The following is a 19,206-nucleotide window of genomic DNA, read 5'->3' as shown; positions in this document are numbered from 1 at the left end:
AATGAATGGCTGAACTTTTGGCAATTGAATTTCAAGCTGATGCTCATTAAGAATTGAATATCTTCCTATACTACCGCCTTGTCTAGCTTTTCTAACAAATGCCAGACCTATTAATATCTAATTTCACTACCTTATCCTCTAATGAGTTAATTACTTTGAGCCTGATTTAGAACTTGACAGATGGAATACTCCATCACAAACATGACAGATATCCAGTCCACCATATTACAATCCCTATAGGATATAATAGGGTCGTAATATGGCAGACAGGATATCCGTCACATTTGTGACTGAGTATTTACCTCAGCCAATTCTAAATCAGGCCCTTAATCTTGGGTGATTTGAACACCATTTTCAGTATTCATACTAATTCAAATCAATGTAATTGTAGACAGTTTTTCTCTTTACTTAGGGGCTGATTTATAACTTGCCAGAGAGGGGACTCTGCCAAATTGAAAGCCAACTCATCTTATTTACAGTTGGGCAGACCTTACATATGTTGGTGATGGACTCTACTCTGGCTCCATTGCTGACTTACTTCTCCAGCAGCCTGACTGAAATGGGCAATTATAGGTTCACATATAGCACCATCCACCAGATTTAGAGTGGACGTTGTAATATTTTTGATTGCTGTTGGTCACTGCCAGGTAAAACCTGGAAGTGAGGGACAGTTTTTTTTAAACAAAAATACCCCTACACCATGGGAGGGCAGCTCCCATTGTATAGGGGTGATGGTGATAAGTTCTACTTTTTTTCCAACAAAAAACTCCTGCTCTGAGAGGTGTGTGTGTTTTTTGTTGTTGTTTTTTTGTGTTTTTTTGGGAGAAGTTCCAGAACTGTCCTTCTGGACTTTTGTTGTGGACGAAGAGCCTACAACTATGCAAGGTGCCAAATAGGGAGTTTGGAAAAATACAACTACGTATGCTAAGGAGAATCAATCTATTTTCTTTTTCTCAAAACACCTGAATTCTGACTGCTCCAGATTGGCCTGTTGTATTTTTAAGTATCGAGTTCTTCACAAAGGATATCAAAAAGCTTCAGCTGATACAGAATGCAACTGATGCTGAGTGCTACAGCGTGGATGATTTGCAACGTGAGAAGCTTTGACTTGGTCACCAACCCTATCAGCATTGCTTTGGCTGCCAGTTAAACAGATAATTATTTTTAAGTCTCTCTGTTTAGTCTATAAGGTATTTTCTAGCCATCATGCAAAAACGTTTTTGCAGAAAGGCCCAACACAAACTGAGATCAAAAATTGCCCAGTTATCGAGTGTTCTCAAACTTAATCATGCTACTTTAGAATACTGAGCCTGTTCGATAGCCGCTATGATGCTGTGGATCTTGGATCCCAACCATTTTTGTTGCTCTTTGGGAAGTCAATTAAAGACTGTCTTTTTTCCTTGGTATAAGTGTGGCAGATTTGCTTTTTTTGTGACTAGCTCTTCATGGAAAATTAGTGGCAAGATAACTCAGCTGTAAATGAGCTTTATAAAATATATACTGTGAGACCGAAATGGGAAATTGTTCTAGGCAGGACAAACACAAGGATTAGGAAGAAAGCCATTTCATTACAGCCTGTGTTTTCTGGTGGTGTGAGGCAAGGTATTTCTTGCATAGGAAATATATTTTCTTAGTGGGGCTACAAAGTTCAGTGTGTTCAGGCACCATTCTGCCACACCTACTCCTGTGGATGTTTCAACTAGCAGACAATCTCCAGGCGTGAGGAAGACTCTGCAAAGAAATCATGTTTTTGCAGGCATCCTGTTCCTTTGTAAGTCTGCGTATTGCCTGAAAAGTACTGTTATCTGTAGAAGCTGAAGTGAGTTCATTTGTAAGTTTTAAAAACATTTTCAAAGAAAGTTGGTGTCACCTTTCGGTAACTTAAGATGGCAAGGTATGTCTGAAGTCTGTATGCTGTGAAAAGAAAGAGGGCCATTCAGTCTTAATCTGCTACTCCTTATATTTCCACTCCATTTTGATGGAGTTCAGAAGCCTATTGCTTTGAACTTCCATGGTTCTTCATATGTTAGAGTGGTCTGAGGGGATCTTGGGTACTTGCCCTAGAAGGACTTGTGCATGAAGCAGAGGACTTTCAAACTTGGTACCTCTGTCCATTGGAAGCCGATGACTTGTTTGAGGAAGTTTCGGTGTGGTCGTGATCCGATCTATGGGGGTAAAGATGCTGAACATCTGTCACCATACTTATTGTCAAGGCAGTGGGGGTATCGATATGGATACAGTTGCAATTGATATGCTCTACTTGGTTTAGTTGCGGCAGCTACACTTTGATAGACCCAATTAAGTTTGTGATTGGTTCTTCAAATGTTAACAGGCTTGTTCATGATTGTTCCATTGGCATAACGTGCCGATTGTCAATTTTCTTTGGGAGATAAAGACGAGTGGAGCATGGAGTTTGTGCCCCCCATTTTATACTCTGGCAGTTTATGTTGTGATTGTTCAGAACTGTTTGCGGCAGTGCCACTGGATCTGTTGTCAACATTAGGCCAGTCTCTGTTGTCCTATTGTAAGGAAAATTCATACGTGGTCCATTTTAACCTTCTCTTTGCATTTTTGGATAATGTGGTTGGAGAAAAGATGACTGATATAGAAATGTTGGGAACTGTTGCTCTGAAGTTCCCCGGCAGGTGTACAAAATGCACTGTTGGGACACAACATGGAATTGGAGTCCCAGTATATAGGTGTTGGAGCTAACGGTGTGTATAATGATGGGGTGTGGGTATCATAATTTCAGTTTATTTTGACTCTGGGTGAAATTTTGCCCATAGGTATGGAGTGTAGAAGCAACTGACGCATGGAACTAGGATGTAGGATATGTCCTTATGTATGGGCTGCTGGATCTGATCATTGTATTAGTCTGTGGCACCAGTGCATGTGATGGTAGGAGGTTTTCATAACCATATTTATTTAGCTTTATTGGACATCTGAATGACCCTAGGTGTTAAAAATCAACAGGGGGGGAGATGATAAGTAAAGAGAGTGAGACCATTCAACTTCCAATTCTCTACAGAACTAACAGGAGGGGAGTGGTGCCACCATGACACCTTTTCTACGCTGGAAATCCTTAGAAGTCTTTAAAAGGACTGTCACCCACTGGAGTTACCTCTTGTGGCATGCTTCATAATGGAGTCCACATCCGAAGAACATAATGTGCATGGATGGGCTTAACCTCTAAAAGAAGGGAGCACTTCTAAGGGTAACTTCCTTATCGGGATCTGTGTGCATTTGAAATTCCCTCTAGTACCCAATATGAAGGATTCTTTGATTACAGTTAAACTTTTTATGGGCTCTAATGGGCTTTTAATGAGTTCCAATTCTTTGATTAATCTTGTAAAGTTAAAAATGTATGTCATGTCTAATAGCGCAAATTAAGACACCCCTGGAATCAAACAGATCGTGGTCGATATGTTTCAGCCATCTTAGACCCCACCAGGTCTCTTGTCTTTCTTCAAGACCATAAGTTGACAGATCTTGTCATACAGCTATCCTTCACTAGGATGTGTCTGCTAATTCACAATAAATGCCAGTTCAAATTTGTGACAGAAAATGCACACATTCATGCCTGTCATGCACGCACTTCTAAGTTAGAAACATTTTTAGTTGCTGTTTGAAAGGAGATAATCGTCACACAATGATGAGTAAAGGAAGAGAACGTACTGGTGTATGGTTCACAGAATACACATAACACTAACACCCTTTGTGGTGCACTTTGACAAGTATGTGCAGCAATTCTATAATCAATGGCAGACGAAGATTAACATACGTAATAAGGCAGACTGAGACAAACTCTACAGCTGTGACCATTATGTGTCCAAGTATAGAGATAGAATCCTGCTGTAACACAATCACTCCACATTGTAAGGCTGAGAAAATGAGAAACAAATTGTGAACATATACTTTGAAATCCTCAAGCACAAGCAGATAATTTTGTGACCCCCAGAAATAGCTTTTTTTAATGGTCTTTAATGGGCCCCATAGGTTAGCATTGGAGGAGGACCTTCCACAAATCATCTTGGAAGTAGTCACACTGAATTAACTGGTGAATGATCCTAACATTGTGATTAAACCAGCCGATTCAGAGGGGTGGGGGAATTTTCTTCATCACCAAGGACAACTGCATCAAGGAATGTGAGAGATTACTGTTGAATAATAAGCACTGCAAGGTACTGACTGAGGAACCCACTGTACATTTGACAACAATACAGAGACTTGTAGAGGTGCCAGAATTTGGAACCTGGATTTACCTCTAAATCCTCTCCGTGATCCTCAAAAAGAGAACCCCCTCCACAAGGATGCCCATAGTTTCGGGGATCAGTTCTATTCTTGAATCACTATCACAGTTTGCTGATTTCTTTCTACGTCCAATTGTACAACATACTCTAGCTTACCTAAAAGACATAAGAGCTCTTCTCAGACTTCTAAGGAATATCCTCCTTGATCTTTCTCATAGTGTGCTTGTGGGATTAAATATTGAAAGCCTCTATACTAATCTCCCAAAGGACACCACCCTGGAGTCTATTGAGGAAATACTGTACAATGAAGACCTGCGTCACAACTCCTTCCACCACCCACCTAACACTTCGTACTTGAGTGTGTGAGGTTGGCGTTGACTGAAATATTTTTGAATTCCAGGATACCATCTACCTACAAACACATGGGACTTCAATGGGCAGCACTTTTTCCCCCAGCAGTGGCAGGCTTCTATGTCCATCAGTTTGAGGAAAAACTCATTTTCAGTGATCACAATCTGTACCGAGACAAAATAGTCCTATAGAAATGATACATCGATTATGCCCTGATGATTTGGTTCTTACGCATAAGAAGGAATTGCAGTGACATCACTGATTTCAAGCAGCAGACTGGAATCCAGAGCCCTGAAGAGGGCAAGGAACCGACCCCTGGAAGTACTCCACGAGCCTCATCTGAGAAAGCCAGACACATCGACGCTTACCTGTGTCACTACAGACAACGTAGCCTCTAACCATAGCAAAAGTATTACCAAAAGAAACTGGCATATACCCAACTTGGGTCAGCTACATTTTGTACAAACAAGATTTACCCACAGGAGGAGCTAGAATCTGAAGGACTATTTAGTGCACACAAGACCACGGACACCCATTGGAAAAACACAAATGTGAAAGAACCTTGGGGCCTTCAACCTGTGATGGGCCCTTTCCCTTGTGGCTTGTGCAGTGTCTGCCAATTAACAAACAGAAAGACCCTTGATTTAGGCTTGGAAAAAACATGGATTTTGAGGAGATACACCAATTGCAATACCTACCACACATGCTATCTGCATGAACATGTTCCCTTGTGATTTATGGTATATTGGAATGACTTGCAGAAAAGGGAGTATGTGGATTTTGGAACACAAAAGCAACATAAGTTGGCGAAGAGATATGACAAAAATGAGTAGCCACTTTATTTCAAGAAACGACTCAGTGAATGATCCCCGGTGGGTTGTCCTTCAGACTTTGGAATCTCCAGATAACAAAACAGAAAATATTCTTCTTGAGAAAGAACAATGGATTTACCATTTGAAGAAATATAACACTGGGCTTAATGATGAGGTCCCATGGATGTACCGGAATAAATAGTGAGATTCTTTCTGTTACTTTTGGATAAATACCAAACACAATGTGGCACACTCCTTCTGCGACAGGCACACAACACTTCTCACCTTCCGAGATACATCAACTGGATGCAGAGGAGCAGGCCCATATGCAAAAGATGTGTCTTAATATATTTCCCCATAGCCGAAATGTATTCTATTACATTTTTCTTACCGGTTTAATATTTCATACAAATTACGTGCATCAAGGGTATTGGAGTCCACTATGACTGTAATTGCATATAAGCAAATATTGAAATCTTTCTCGCACCTCCTTTCGACTATAGAAAACACATGAATTGGGCCCCTTTGTACATAACAATGTGGATTCCAATACTCTGTACGCGCGTGTCCGGTGAGGTTCTACACTTTCAGGGAGGCATGGCCTTCTGAGCTCTGATTTGGCAGTTGCGTGACAGTCAAATTTAGATGGCACTTACACCTGTTAACATGCAGGGTTTGGAGGCGTGGCTAGGTTTATCAGCAGGACAGCACCCTTGATAAAGTATGTCTGGGTACTTTGGGGGCATGTAGTGGGGACAGGCACTCTTTGAACTCTTCCACAGAAATAAGTGATCTATTATCCGCAGCGGTTTTTATGTTCCCAGTTTTTTGCTACAAGGTCGATCATCCTCCAATGCTACCCTATGCAGCCCATTAGAGCCCAATAAAATATATTTCTGGGGTCACAGGTTTATCTGCATGTGATTGAGGAATCCACAGTACACATTCACAGTTTTACTTCTCATTTACTCAGCCTTACAATGTGGAGTGATTGTTATATCAGGATTTTATGACTAAACTTGGGCACGTAATAGTCACCGCTCTAAAGTATGTCTTCGTCTGCGTTATTACAGATGTTTGTCTTCATCTGCCATTGACTATAGAATTGCTGCACACACTTGTCAAAATGCACCAAAACACGTTGGTATTGTGTGCTGTGTGAACTATACGCCAGAAGTTATTTTCCTTTCCTCATCATTGTGTTACGCTTCTCTCCTTTTTTACAGGCACTCAGCAAACAATTTGGAACTTAGGAGTGTGTAAGTGTGTGAGATGCATGAATATGTGTATTTTCTTTCATAGATTGAAAATGGTTTGATTTCAACTGAAAAGAAACATCCCAGTGAAGAGTAGTTGTTTGACAGAATCTGTCAACTTATGGTCCTGAAGAAATTAGAGACCCGCTGGGGGTTAGGATAGCTGAAATATGTTGACCATGATCTGTTTGATACCAGGGGTGTCTTAATTTGCCCCATTAGGCATCACATAGATTTTTACCCTTACCGGAGTACACATTGGTAAATAAAGAATTCTTCCTTTTGGGTATTAGAGGTAATTTTAGATGCACTCAGATCCTGGTAAGGACATTATGCTTAGTAGAAGTGCTCCCTCCTTTTAGAGGTTCAGTCCATCCGGGCCACAAGAGGTAACTTGGTGAGCGAGAGTCCATTAAAACATTTCTAAGGATTTCCTGGGTAGGAAAGGCGTCCTAGTGGTACCACTCTCCTCTGTCTAACACAGAGAATTAATCGATTTTCATTAAACGTGGCTGGCCAGTAGATCACTTGGGATTGAACCATTGCTGTTGGCTGAGCATAAGAGTTGTGAAATTATTTCTATATTTTGAAATAATGTACTTATTAGTATGGTTTGCTTTTACCTAGCTTGGGAAATACTTTATTTGGTATGGTGTTAATAATTGTATTTGTTGTTTTATTCAGGCATTGCCTAGTAAGGCAAGTACTAGTGTGTTTTGCATCAAAGTCAGATTCCAGGATACTATAGAAGCCAGTGGAGGAACTCATTTGTAAAACTTGAATGGGGGAGAGGGTATGTGGACTGCCCATAGTATTCAGGGAACACCTGGGTGGCATTGTTCCAAGCACTGGTTTATTAGGTGACTGCATTACGTAGGTGTAGGAGGCTGGACTGGCTTGTAGTGAGTACCTAGGGGTACTTACACCTTGCACCAGGCCCAGTTATCCCTTATTAGTGTATAGGGTGTCTAGCAGCATAGGCTGATAGATAATGGTAGCTTAGCAGAGCAGCTTAGGCTGAACTAGCAGACGAGTGAAGCTCCTACAGTACCACTTAGTGTCATATGCACAATATCATAAGAAAACACAATACACAGATATACTAAAAATAAAGGTACTTTATTTTTATGACAATATGCCAAAAGTATCTCAGTGAGTACCCTCAGTATGAGGATAGCAAATATACACAAGATATATGTACACAATACCAAAATATGCAGTAATAGTATTAGAAAACAGTGCAAACAATGTATAGTTACAATAGGATGCAATGGAGACACATAGGGATAGGGGCAACACAAACCATATACTCCAAAAGTGGAATGCGAACCACAAATGGACCCCAAACCTATGTGACCTTGTAGAGGGTCGCTGGGACTATTAGAAAATAGTAAGGGTTAGAAAAATAGCCCACCCCAAGACCCTGAAAAGTGAGTGCAAAGTGCACTAAAGTTCCCCAAAGGACATAGAAGTCGTGATAGGGGAATTCTGCAGGAAAGACACAAACCAACAATGCAACAACAATGGATTTCCAGTCGAGGGTACCTGTGGAACAAGGGGACCAAGTCCAAAAGTCACAAGCAAGTCGGAGATGGGCAGATGCCCAGGAAATGCCAGCTGTGGGTGCAAAGATGCTGCTACTGGACAGTAGAAGCGTAGGTTTCTGCAAGAACGACAAGGGCTAGAGACTTCCCCTTTGGAGGACGGATCCCTCACGCCGTGGAGAGTCGTGCAGAAGTGTTTTCCCGCCGAAAGACCGCCAACAAGCCTTGCTAGCTGCAAATCGTGCGGTAAGGGTTTTTGGATGCTGCTGTGGCCCAGGAGGGACCAGGATGTCGCAAATTGCGTCAGGGGACAGAGGGGACGTCGAGCAAGACAAGGAGCCCTCTCAGCAGCAGGTAGCACCCGGAGAAGTGCCAGAAACAGGCACTACGAGGATGCGTGAAACGGTGCTCACCCAAAGTCGCACAAAGGAGTCCCACGTCGCCGGAGAACAACTTAGGAGGTCGTGCAATGCAGGTTAGAGTGCCGTGGACCCAGGCTGGACTGTGCACAAAGGATTTCCGCCGGAAGTGCACGGAGGCCGGAGTAGCTGCAAAAGTCGCGGTTTCCAACAATGCAGTCTGGCGTGGGGAGGCAAGGACTTACCTCCACCAAACTTGGACTGAAGAGTCACTGGACTGTGGGAGTCACTTGGACTGAGTTGCTGGATTCAAGGGACCTCGCTCGTCATGCTGAGAGGAGACCCAAGGTACCGGTGATGCAGTTCTTTGGTGCCTGCGGTTGCAGGGGGACGATTCCGTCGACCCACGGGAGATTTCTTCGGAGCTTCTAGTGCAGAGAGGAGGCAGACTACCCCCACAGCATGCACCACCAGAAAAACAGTCGAGAAGGCGGCAGGATCAGCGTTACAGAGTTGCAGTAGTCGTCTTTGCTACTATGTTGCAGTTTTGCAGGCTTCCAGCGCGGTCAGCAGTCGATTCCTTGGCAGAAGGTGAAGAGAGAGATGCAGAGGAACTCGGCTGAGCTCTTGCATTCGTTATCTAAGGAATCCCAAGAGACAGAGACCCTAAATAGCCAGAAAAGAGGGTTTGGCTACCTAGGAGAGAGGATAGGCTAGCAACACCTGAAGGAGCCTATCAGGAAGAGTCTCTGACGTCACCGGATGGCACTGGCCACTCAGAGCAGTCCAGTGTGCCAGCAGCACCTCTGTTTCCAAGATGGCAGAGGTCTGGAGCACACTGGAGGAGCTCTGGGCACCTCCCAGGGGAGGTACAGGTCAGTGGAGTGGTCACTCCCCTTTCCTTTGTCCAGTTTCGCGCCAGAGCAGGGCTAAGGGGTCCCTGAACCGGTGTAGACTGGCTTATGCAGAAACGGGCACCAAATGTGCCCATGAAAGCATTTCCAGAGGCTGGGGGAGGCTACTCCTCCCCTGCCTTCACACCATTTTCCAAAGGGAGAGGGTGTAACACCCTCTCTCAGAGAAAGTCCTTTGTTCTGCCATCCTGGGCCAGGCCTGGCTGGACCCCAGGAGGGCAGATGCCTGTCTGAGGGGTTGGCAGCAGCAGCTGCAGTGAAACCCCGGGAAAGGCAGTTTGGCAGTACCAGGGTCTGTGCTACAGACCACTGGGATCATGGGATTGTGCCAACTATGCCAGGATGGTATAGAGGGGGCAATTCCATGATCATAGACATATTACACGGCCATATTCGGAGTTACCATTGTGAAGCTACATATAGGTAGTGACCTATATGTAGTGCACGCGTGTAATGGTGTCCCCGCACTCACAAAGTCCGGGGAATTGGCCCTGAACAATGTGGGGGCACCTTGGCTAGTGCCAGGGTGCCCACACACTAAGTAACTTAGCACCCAACCTTTACCAGGTAAAGGTTAGACATATAGGTGACTTATAAGTTACTTAAGTGCAGTGTAAAATGGCTGTGAAATAACGTGGACGTTATTTCACTCAGGCTGCAGTGGCAGGCCTGTGTAAGAATTGTCAGAGCTCCCTATGGGTGGCAAAAGAAATGCTGCAGCCCATAGGGATCTCCTGGAACCCCCATACCCTGGGTACCTCAGTACCATATACTAGGGAATTATAAGGGTGTTCCAGTAAGCCAATGTAAATTGGTGAAATTGGTCACTAGCCTGTTAGTGACAATTTGAAAGAAATGAGAGAGCATAACCACTGAGGTTCTGATTAGCAGAGCCTCAGTGAGACAGTTAGTCATAACACAGGTAACACTTTCAGGCACACTTATGAGCACTGGGGCCCTGACTAGCAGGGTCCCAATGACACATACAACTAAAACAACATATATACAGTGAAAAATGGGGGTAACATGCCAGGCAAAATTGTACTTTCCTACAGTAGGGTAAACACTAGTTGGGTGCGCACCAGAGTAGTAGTTGTGAGGACAGAGAAAGAGCATGCCAGTCACTTGAAGGCTGGAACACAAACCTTATTTTGGATGACATGTACCTGTACAACCTGGTTTGTTGTTTGATTGACTGGCAAACCAATGTCTGGGGAAGGCAGAGCTCAGAAGATAGTGGTATATAACTCCATGCATAGTCATAAGGTATTTCTGCAAAAGTGTACACCTAAGAGTGAGTTTGGGTGACGAACATCCTGTGGTGCCTTTTCAGGCCACTCTGTAGGTATGTGGGAGGCTAGTGCTAAATAGAGCTGCTAAAGCTTACTTTTGCTCATCCTTCCAAGCCTGATATTTGCAAAGTTGGTGATGCAGGGCACTTGGCTAAGTTGAAAGTGGGCAGACTTGGTTGGGTAAGTCTGAGAGCTTGGAAGAGACAGGCAAGGTTTGCCTGTTTACATTGTGGTCATTATACCTTGCTTTGTGGACCTGGTTTGGCTTTTTATACATTTGGATGGATTTTAATTCTGTGTTTTTCTTCTTCGCATGAGTACTTCCTCTTTTAAGAATGAAACAATTGAGGCACTCTTCATCTTGGTCAGAGCTGAGTTGATTCAGCACTTTGTTGGGCGTGTGAATAAAATGTCCCCTATCAAAATTACCTTTTTCTCCTATATTTCCTATGAAAATAATATTCTCTCCCCTAAGTGTTTGGTGTACTTTAATGGTATCTATGTATCCCTATCATTTTATTTCTAATATTTAATATCTTTCATGACTGATCGAGATTGTGCTTGCATATTTGTTTGTCTAACTTTGCTTCTCTGACCATTTAAGTCTTAAGCTTGGCCTAGTTCTGAGAAATCATGAAAGTTTAGGTGGATCACATAAAGTCTCATCACTTCCTCTTTTGCTTTATGAGTGGTTGCATCGCACACCCATGCTGTGGGGGCACCCCAAAACCATGACATTACTCTGCATCTGTGGAAAGTTTGCAATCTTACAAATCGGCTTGTTCTGCTTCAAAGAGCCCCCTTCACTACTTACCATTTAATGAAGCAACATTTGCCTCAAACTCCTTGGAAGCGCGTAATTGGTGTTGTATATGAAAACTCAAAATTAAGCCTTCCAGGTGAAGACGAGGACACAGACACAACCACTTCTACATTTGGAACAAAATGCAAAATATTACTTTTTATTTGAACCAGGATATTTTTTATCACTTATTTGAGAAAAACACTTTAGTTGATCCTGCTGACTTGGATATTAGCTTGCAAAAGAAATGTTAATAACTATGAATAGCCATGAGCAATTACAAAGGCTGTTTAGTGGGAACATTCCCAAAAAAAGAGGAAACCAGTTGGGACCATATTCTTGCAGCCCCTTTGAAAATGAGTCTACAGACATTGCATGGTATGAATAGCTTTATAGTCTCGCAGCTTTATGGACTTGGAGTCTTGAACAATCTTCCAAGTGGGTAAGACCACCTTTAATACTCTTTGTTTCAGGCACAGTCATTGGTTTGTAGCCTATAAAAACAAGTCATCCTTAAGAAGGTACTGTGTTGTACCAAACGTCGCTTACCCATAAAGTAATATTTTCATTTGTATAAACAATTCTGCCATTTCAGAGAGCAGTAAGTAACATTGTTACTCTCCCTGCGAATGATAATCAATATACTGACCTTGAAAGGAGCACCAGCTGAGTTGGCTTTGCCAAGATTCAGACTTATGACCAGAAGATCACACCAAATGTTAGCAGTGAGATTAACTCACTGAGCCATTTTGCTAACCTTTTATTAAGGTGCTCCATGCCCAATCCCCGTGTGTTAGAAGCCAGTTCGAAAGATCTAAAGCCTCAGTCTACTCACCCTTGATTGGAAACCAACTAGCATTTATCCACTCCTGGATATAAAGTGGGCAATATTAATTAGGTTGGACACCTTTACAGGCCATGCCACCAAGATTGTTTAATGCTGAACTCTAGTTGAGTATCCTGTGAATATGTTAGAATCTGCAGCTGGGGATATCTAGATAATCATAACTTATACGTTCCATCATAAACGTTCATCAGGCCTTTAATTTGAGGATCTGTTTTTTTTGTTTTCATGCTGATTCAGTGGATCCTTCAGGAAGTAATGCATGCCTTATGTCCTTAATGTATTGTCTCCCACTTGGAAACCGCATTCCTAAAGATCATTATCCAAATGCCTGCTCAATTTGTTTGATTGTTTGGTGCTTATGATTTTGTCTAGTCTTATTTATACTCTTAGTGTGGAAGAGAATCTTAATTGTAATAGATTTGAATTTTTTAAATAATTAGCACAATACAAAATCCACTCAAGACTTTTTCACCAAAATTCTCAATTTGGTTTCCAAATAACTAATTGATGGAACTTCAAACTTTGTGGACTGCACTCTAGAATTATTGTTCGATATTGGCCCGAAGCGTCTTGTTGATTTGATAAAGATACAGCCATTATTATTATGGCACAAAGTGTGGACCTCTGAGCATACTGGATTAAACAAGGCCATTTTATCTGATTGTATGAGGCTAACATACTCACTAAGAGTTCCTTGGTTGAGATATATTACGACCTTCTTTGGAAACATGGGTTGTAAAGACTATTATACAAACCCAGAATCATTGGAAAAATAACCAGGAAGGAATTGAGGGCCTTGACATTGAAGCACCTGGAAGAACAACGATGGGAAGCCGAATCCAACCAATTAATTCTGTCTACGGGAGGCCTGCAGCCTTATTTAGTAAACGTGATAAACTCTCGACATCGTTTTGTCCTTACAAGATTACGATTAGATACCTTCCATCGCTTAGTAACTTTTCCGACTATGAATGACTGGAGCAAAGTCTTAAAAGTATGTCCTCTTTTGTAAATTTTATGATAAACAGAGAAAACTTTTTTTTATTGCCTCTTTTAAGATTGATTAACTTGCGCCAGTGTTGTGGTGTGTATTTTAGCCTACAGGTTTTATCTTCTATTGAAATGTGTTGAATCTTGGCAAATGTTTTATGTTCAGTATTAATCGTAAGGAAGTCTATGGGTGCATTGGCCTAAACCTATCAAGGTTACTTAAATACTTGTACACGGATAAATTAACAACGTGCATCTTTATCTTTATTATTTATTCTTTTATCATCTTATTTATTTATTGTGTTCTTATACATAGATGAGTTTTTTTTACTTGATACTTTTATGACTTGTTGAAAGTCGAATAAAGTTTGTTTGATGATGATGATGAACCAACATCCCTCAATTCTGGTCAGACCACTCCCTGAATGTTCAACCTATCACAAATGGTTGCCACCGTCCTCCTGCTGTTATTTAGCAATAATGGGCAATCAGTCAACGAAAAATACCTGCCAATACACTATTGGCATCAAGAACATAACTTCTTGACACACTGACTTTTTCAGCTTTTTCCCGTGTATCAGCGGAAGATATAAACGAAATGGTAAGGAATATTAAAGCTTTATCTGCACCCATATATCTTTGGCCAGCTATCTGCATAAAACAACAGATGACCACTCTGGCCCCGGGGCTAACAGACAATGCTAACTTGTCACTTCATTGCGGTATAGCCTCTGATAACATGAGAAAAACAATTAATAAAGCCTTCATAAATAAGACCAAGTCTAAACAATCGATCCAGCTCTACAGATCACCTATTTCAAATCTACCAATCAATGCAAAAATACTAGAAAAGGAAGTGAAGAGAAAGCTTTAATTTAACAATGAAGGAGAATCACTCCAAATGAACATTTAGTCCAGCATGCAGCACTCAGTGGAAACTAATTGATGTACAGAGGTACACCGAGTGATACTAAGGGCCCATGATGAGTGCACACCTGCAAACGTAATGAAACTGGACCTCTCAGAGGCTGATGGTGCTTTTAATCACAACACCCTATTTCAGTGCAGTAAGTAAGACGACTTGTGCTACTTTGGTAACACAAGGAATAAAATGAGGGTTTCCCCGAAGATCATCACATTCTCCTTGGCCCTTTAATGCATCCTTAGAGGTTGATGTTGATTTTGTAGGACATTTCAAAATGCCTTATTAAACCTATGCTGATGATACAGATTAGAATCCACCTTGGTGGAGACCGTACTAGCAGCTTAGGCAGTACTCTGCTTTCTTTCATCCATTGCTACACAAGAGCAAGGTAAGAAACAATGTCTGCCTCAACGGCTCAAAATTTAAAATTGTATTCTTTGGCAGACTAAACCCAAGGTATTTACTATTCCAGTGGTTCTATGTTATCACCATTTACTCAAACTCTAAACTTAAAAATCTTGGAGTCCTCTTTGACCCTAATCTCTTGTGCACTCCGCAAGTAATTGTGGTGAAACAGAGTGCACAACTCTACCTTCATATGCTTAGCAAAGCTTGCATCATAAAGGTGATCTCATCTACTCGCTGGTGATAATGCAAAACCTTGTGAAAATACTAGTTCTAAGCATTAAAAATATCAAACTTCACTTCTGGCCATGTGTACGTTAGCTCCCAATAACACATACATTAACCTTTAAAAGGTTTATGATTACACACCCAGCATATTGGTCAGAGGTGGTATTGTTCATTTTGCAACTGTGAACCATCCCACAGTATTAGATCTGATAACAAGATACACCCTGCATCTTTCAGTAAGAAGGGTGTTATTGGAAAAACCCTGCAACTACATGATATGTCCATAACATCCAAACCTAGACCTTAGATAGTAAGATCATTTCAAGTTCAGATGGGAGTTAAAGACTTTCAACTAAAGACTTTCCTGTCCCATCAGGGTTTTAGCCAAACCCACTACACGACTGGATGGCTATGCAATTATGACTGTACAGCCAAATCCTAGACATTGCAACATTCTGTGCTAAGCCAGCTGTGTTAAATTCGGGTTACAGCTCTGAGAATTATGGTTGGATGAATCTTTGCTCTTCCTCTTAATAACAGGAACTTGTTTGCACTCATCTATGTACTGTGAATGCAACCTGTTCATATATTTGCTATCTTCTATTTTCTTTATTTTTCACTTCAGCTTGCCTCCATTCTCCCCGAGGCATTCAGTGTTGGCCTACAAGTGACACATGGTGCCTAATAAAGCAACAGCAATAAAGCAATAAGGCAACAGCAGTAATGTAATGTTGTGCTTTCTCCTGGTGCTACTGTTGTTTTAATACATTAACCATTTTAAATAAGAGGTTTAAGATTCTTTATAACACATGCTGTAATCACATTTGGTTATGACTTGCCTTGATTTGGGTTACTTGTAGAAACTAGAAAGAACATGTTCTGTTCAGCTTCTGGTAATATATTTTAAAAATAACTTTTACTTTCAAGTTTATTACCATGCAAATATATTCATCAGAGAACTAAAAGCTTTAGAACCATTTCAGCAGCTAGTCCACATCCAATGTCAATGGTATCTAGATTCTTTGAACTTGACCTTTTACTATTCTGCCCTGCTTACTGCACAAATTACATCTTCAGTCGAGGTATTTTCATTTCTTCCACAAACTAGCACTTCGAAGTATTTTTGCTACTGAAGTGAAATGTATTTTTCACTCTGTGATCGCTTCGAAATAAACTTCTATTACTTCTACATGGAGCTAATCCATTGTCGCCAGATTCAACATGGCTATCTCGCAGTGACCAAGTCTTCTCCAGCATTGTCCATTCAACATCCTTGAGCACAATCCCTTTGAAATGCAATAGATCCAGAATTTAAATAGACATGCAGCCTGGTCAATGTAGATGTAACTTAGGACCATGGAAATGCATTGTAAAACCAAGACCTAGGGTGAACTAGTCAGAAAGTCATATTTTATACACTTATATCTAAGCATTGGATGTATCATACAACAAACTAAAATATCCTTACACTCCACACAACCAGAGAAGTCTAAAATACACATTAGAAAACTATAAAAAGTTTGCAGTCACATTTGTAAACACATGAAATCACAATTACTGCAGTGAACATAGCCTAAACTGCACATCCTAAAACATAATGACTGGTGTAAATAATTAATCTGCTGTTGTTTGGATGCCTTAAGTTACGGATACTACAAGTACTATAAAAATGGCTCTATGAGCCCCATTCTCCACTAGTCATTTCATGCCAACTTTGTTGTACTCTGAACAGACTAGGTATCTGAATGTCCCCTTGTTATTATCCTCATTTGCACGCAAATACCCAAAATGCCTTGTGTCTTAACGGTCTTCCACTGTCACTATTCTGTACTGCACTAGTAGTACACATCTTCAGTTTGGCAACATCCTCTCTCAAATTTAAACTCCAATTTGAGTTAAAGGTTAACAGAATTGAACCAGAATTTCATGATCATAATTTCAGCCAACATAGTTAAGCATATACTATTGAAGCAATATTATATATTAGTTATTTTCTGGCATCCATGTTGCCTTGGAGGGGGCATAAAGATCTATATGTTCTCTAACATAAAAGCATACCTGCATTAAGATGTGGTCACACCATATTACAGTCCTGGTTGAACTGTGCATTTCCCATACTTGCAGCCTCACTACTCCCCGCTAACTCCACACCACCACCACCATTGAACAGGAGGATGCAATTCTCGAACCAGGTGGAAGACTAGGCCTCTGTGTTTTGACATGCGCTAAAAGTATTGGCCGAAGTGTTGTTATTGGGCAAATCTGGACTGTTGCTGCTACAGTATAGATGTTCTGCCTCTGTGCGTGCTGTATTCATCTCTTGTATTGTTAGTCATTCTTCTAGTTTGTAAAAGTAAAGAATTATTTGAGAAAAACGTTCCCAGAACAATCAGTTCATTGAAGAGGGCCTTCTAGTTTGGGAACCATCCACACCAAGAAAAATATAGACTATAGTGCATCGTACATTTCCAAAAAACTAATTTAAAATAATGGGATTCTGTATAGAAGAAACGCTCAAGTTGCCGTACAGAGCCCACTTTGTGAAAAATACTATAATTGATTGAATGTTGTAACTTTTTAGTGTGTTTATACAGTAGCAGTAGTATACAACAAACTGGTACAATAGTGAAATTAAATAAAAGATAATGGTGATGACGTTACTTATTGTTTTTGGATGAAATGCTGTAATGGCAAAATGTTACTTCACTGTTGCCGTGTCCACACAACAAACAATCTTGGTTTTTTTTTCAGCTTTTCCACAGTGATGATCCAGACTGTGAAGGAGCTGTCCCCAAATTGTGAAGTTACATTTCTCCAGTCAGAGGATGGCAGCGGGAAAGGAGCAGCTCTAATTACAGCAGTGGCATGCAGACTCCGCGAAGCTGGGGAACGATGAGAACATTTGTGCAAAATTCATGGCATATTTTCATATTTGAAACCTTATGGAATGGTTTATATTACTAACTTATTTTTTTTTCACAAGTCGGAATGCATAGAATGATAAAATACTGTAGTATCTATAAAACAAAAAGAAAGTAGGTGCTAGGACTTTGTTCTTGTGCCATAAACCACAAGTCAACTTAAAGAAACAGTTTTGCTCAAATATTTGTCCCCCTAACCTACAACACAATGGATTTCTGTGTTCCACACATTTCAGCTTTCCATCTCTTTAGAACTGTTGTAAATATACTGTCTATATTACATGTGATGTTGCATTGTCACTTTACATTTAGGGCATTGGTCTTATTTTTTAGGTAAAGTCAAACGCCACATTACCTTGAGAGGTAGAGTTTTGTTAGCCAAAGAACACAAACTTAGTTGGTTACAGCCTCATAATTGGATGGTCCAGCTCAGCAATAATCACCTAGTGCAGACAGAGTAGCTGCAATGAAATGCAATAAACTTATTTTTTTTATGAAAAGGGAGAAAGAAGCCTGTTATATGGAGTTGATAGTTTACATAGTGCCTGCTGGTTAAAAAAAAAAAAAATGTGAGTGCGAGATGTGTGCATATGTGGATGCAGTGAGAGACCTGCCCATGCGATCATTAGATTATGTTTGATACCAAATGTTATAGAAACTTTAACAGGCCCTTTCCACCACAGTTTAATGGACCCTCCTGTGTGTGTGTGAATTTCACATTGTCTTCGTTTGGAATTTTTGGGGTATTTATTGGTTGGTCAATCAATTTGAAAGACTGCTTCATGTATATATTTAAAAAAGAGGTTATTTATGAATAGTACTTAGATTTTCAAATAGAGCATATGTCCTAAAAGGTCTCTAGGTGCTTTATGCAAAGATCAAAAGTTATAAAATGGAGTTCAGGCTTAAATTGTTACAAAAACCATAAGCAGCACTCTGTGAGGCTGTTTTGCTTGGAAATATTCGATGACAATAAAATCCACATTGTGGACTATTTAAAAACATGTTTGTGTGGAGAATCATTTGCTAAGCACAATATCAAAGCTCACATTTATTTATATTGTATATTATGATCTTTGAGAAACTCTTATGCAGAATAAAAGACTCAACTTGTTCCGTGGGGGTCGCAAAACTAGCGGTATCCTTTGAGTTCACCACTAGAGGTTAAAGCCAAAATTAATGCACTTGTAATAGGGAAAAAGGGACATATTCCATGTTTTTGAAAGGGTATCCTATCTGCCAGGCTGTAAATAAGGCTTCGAGTCATATGCCCACCCCAAAAAGCTTAAATGATTCTTAGACAGTCACCA

The 19,206-nt window shown here is 40.8% G+C and overlaps 1 protein-coding gene across 1 annotated transcript in view; it reads left to right on the top strand.

Moving 5' to 3' along the window:
- The window catches only part of HK2 (hexokinase 2), a 155,770-nt gene extending 136,870 nt beyond the window's left edge, over positions 1-18,900 (top strand). Inside the window, exon 18 of the mRNA XM_069214099.1 lies at positions 17,727-18,900. Within this exon, the coding sequence (XP_069070200.1) occupies positions 17,727-17,871 (145 nt within the window). The 3' untranslated portion in view covers positions 17,872-18,900. The remainder of the gene's footprint in view (positions 1-17,726) is intronic.
- Positions 18,901-19,206: the final 306 nt, after the last annotated feature.

This window comes from Pleurodeles waltl, chromosome 11 (genome assembly GCF_031143425.1).
Source record: "Pleurodeles waltl isolate 20211129_DDA chromosome 11, aPleWal1.hap1.20221129, whole genome shotgun sequence".
NCBI lineage: Eukaryota > Metazoa > Chordata > Amphibia > Caudata > Salamandridae > Pleurodeles > Pleurodeles waltl.
The sequence above is the reverse complement of the archived record's forward strand: the minus strand, read 5'-3'. Positions and strand labels throughout refer to the sequence as shown.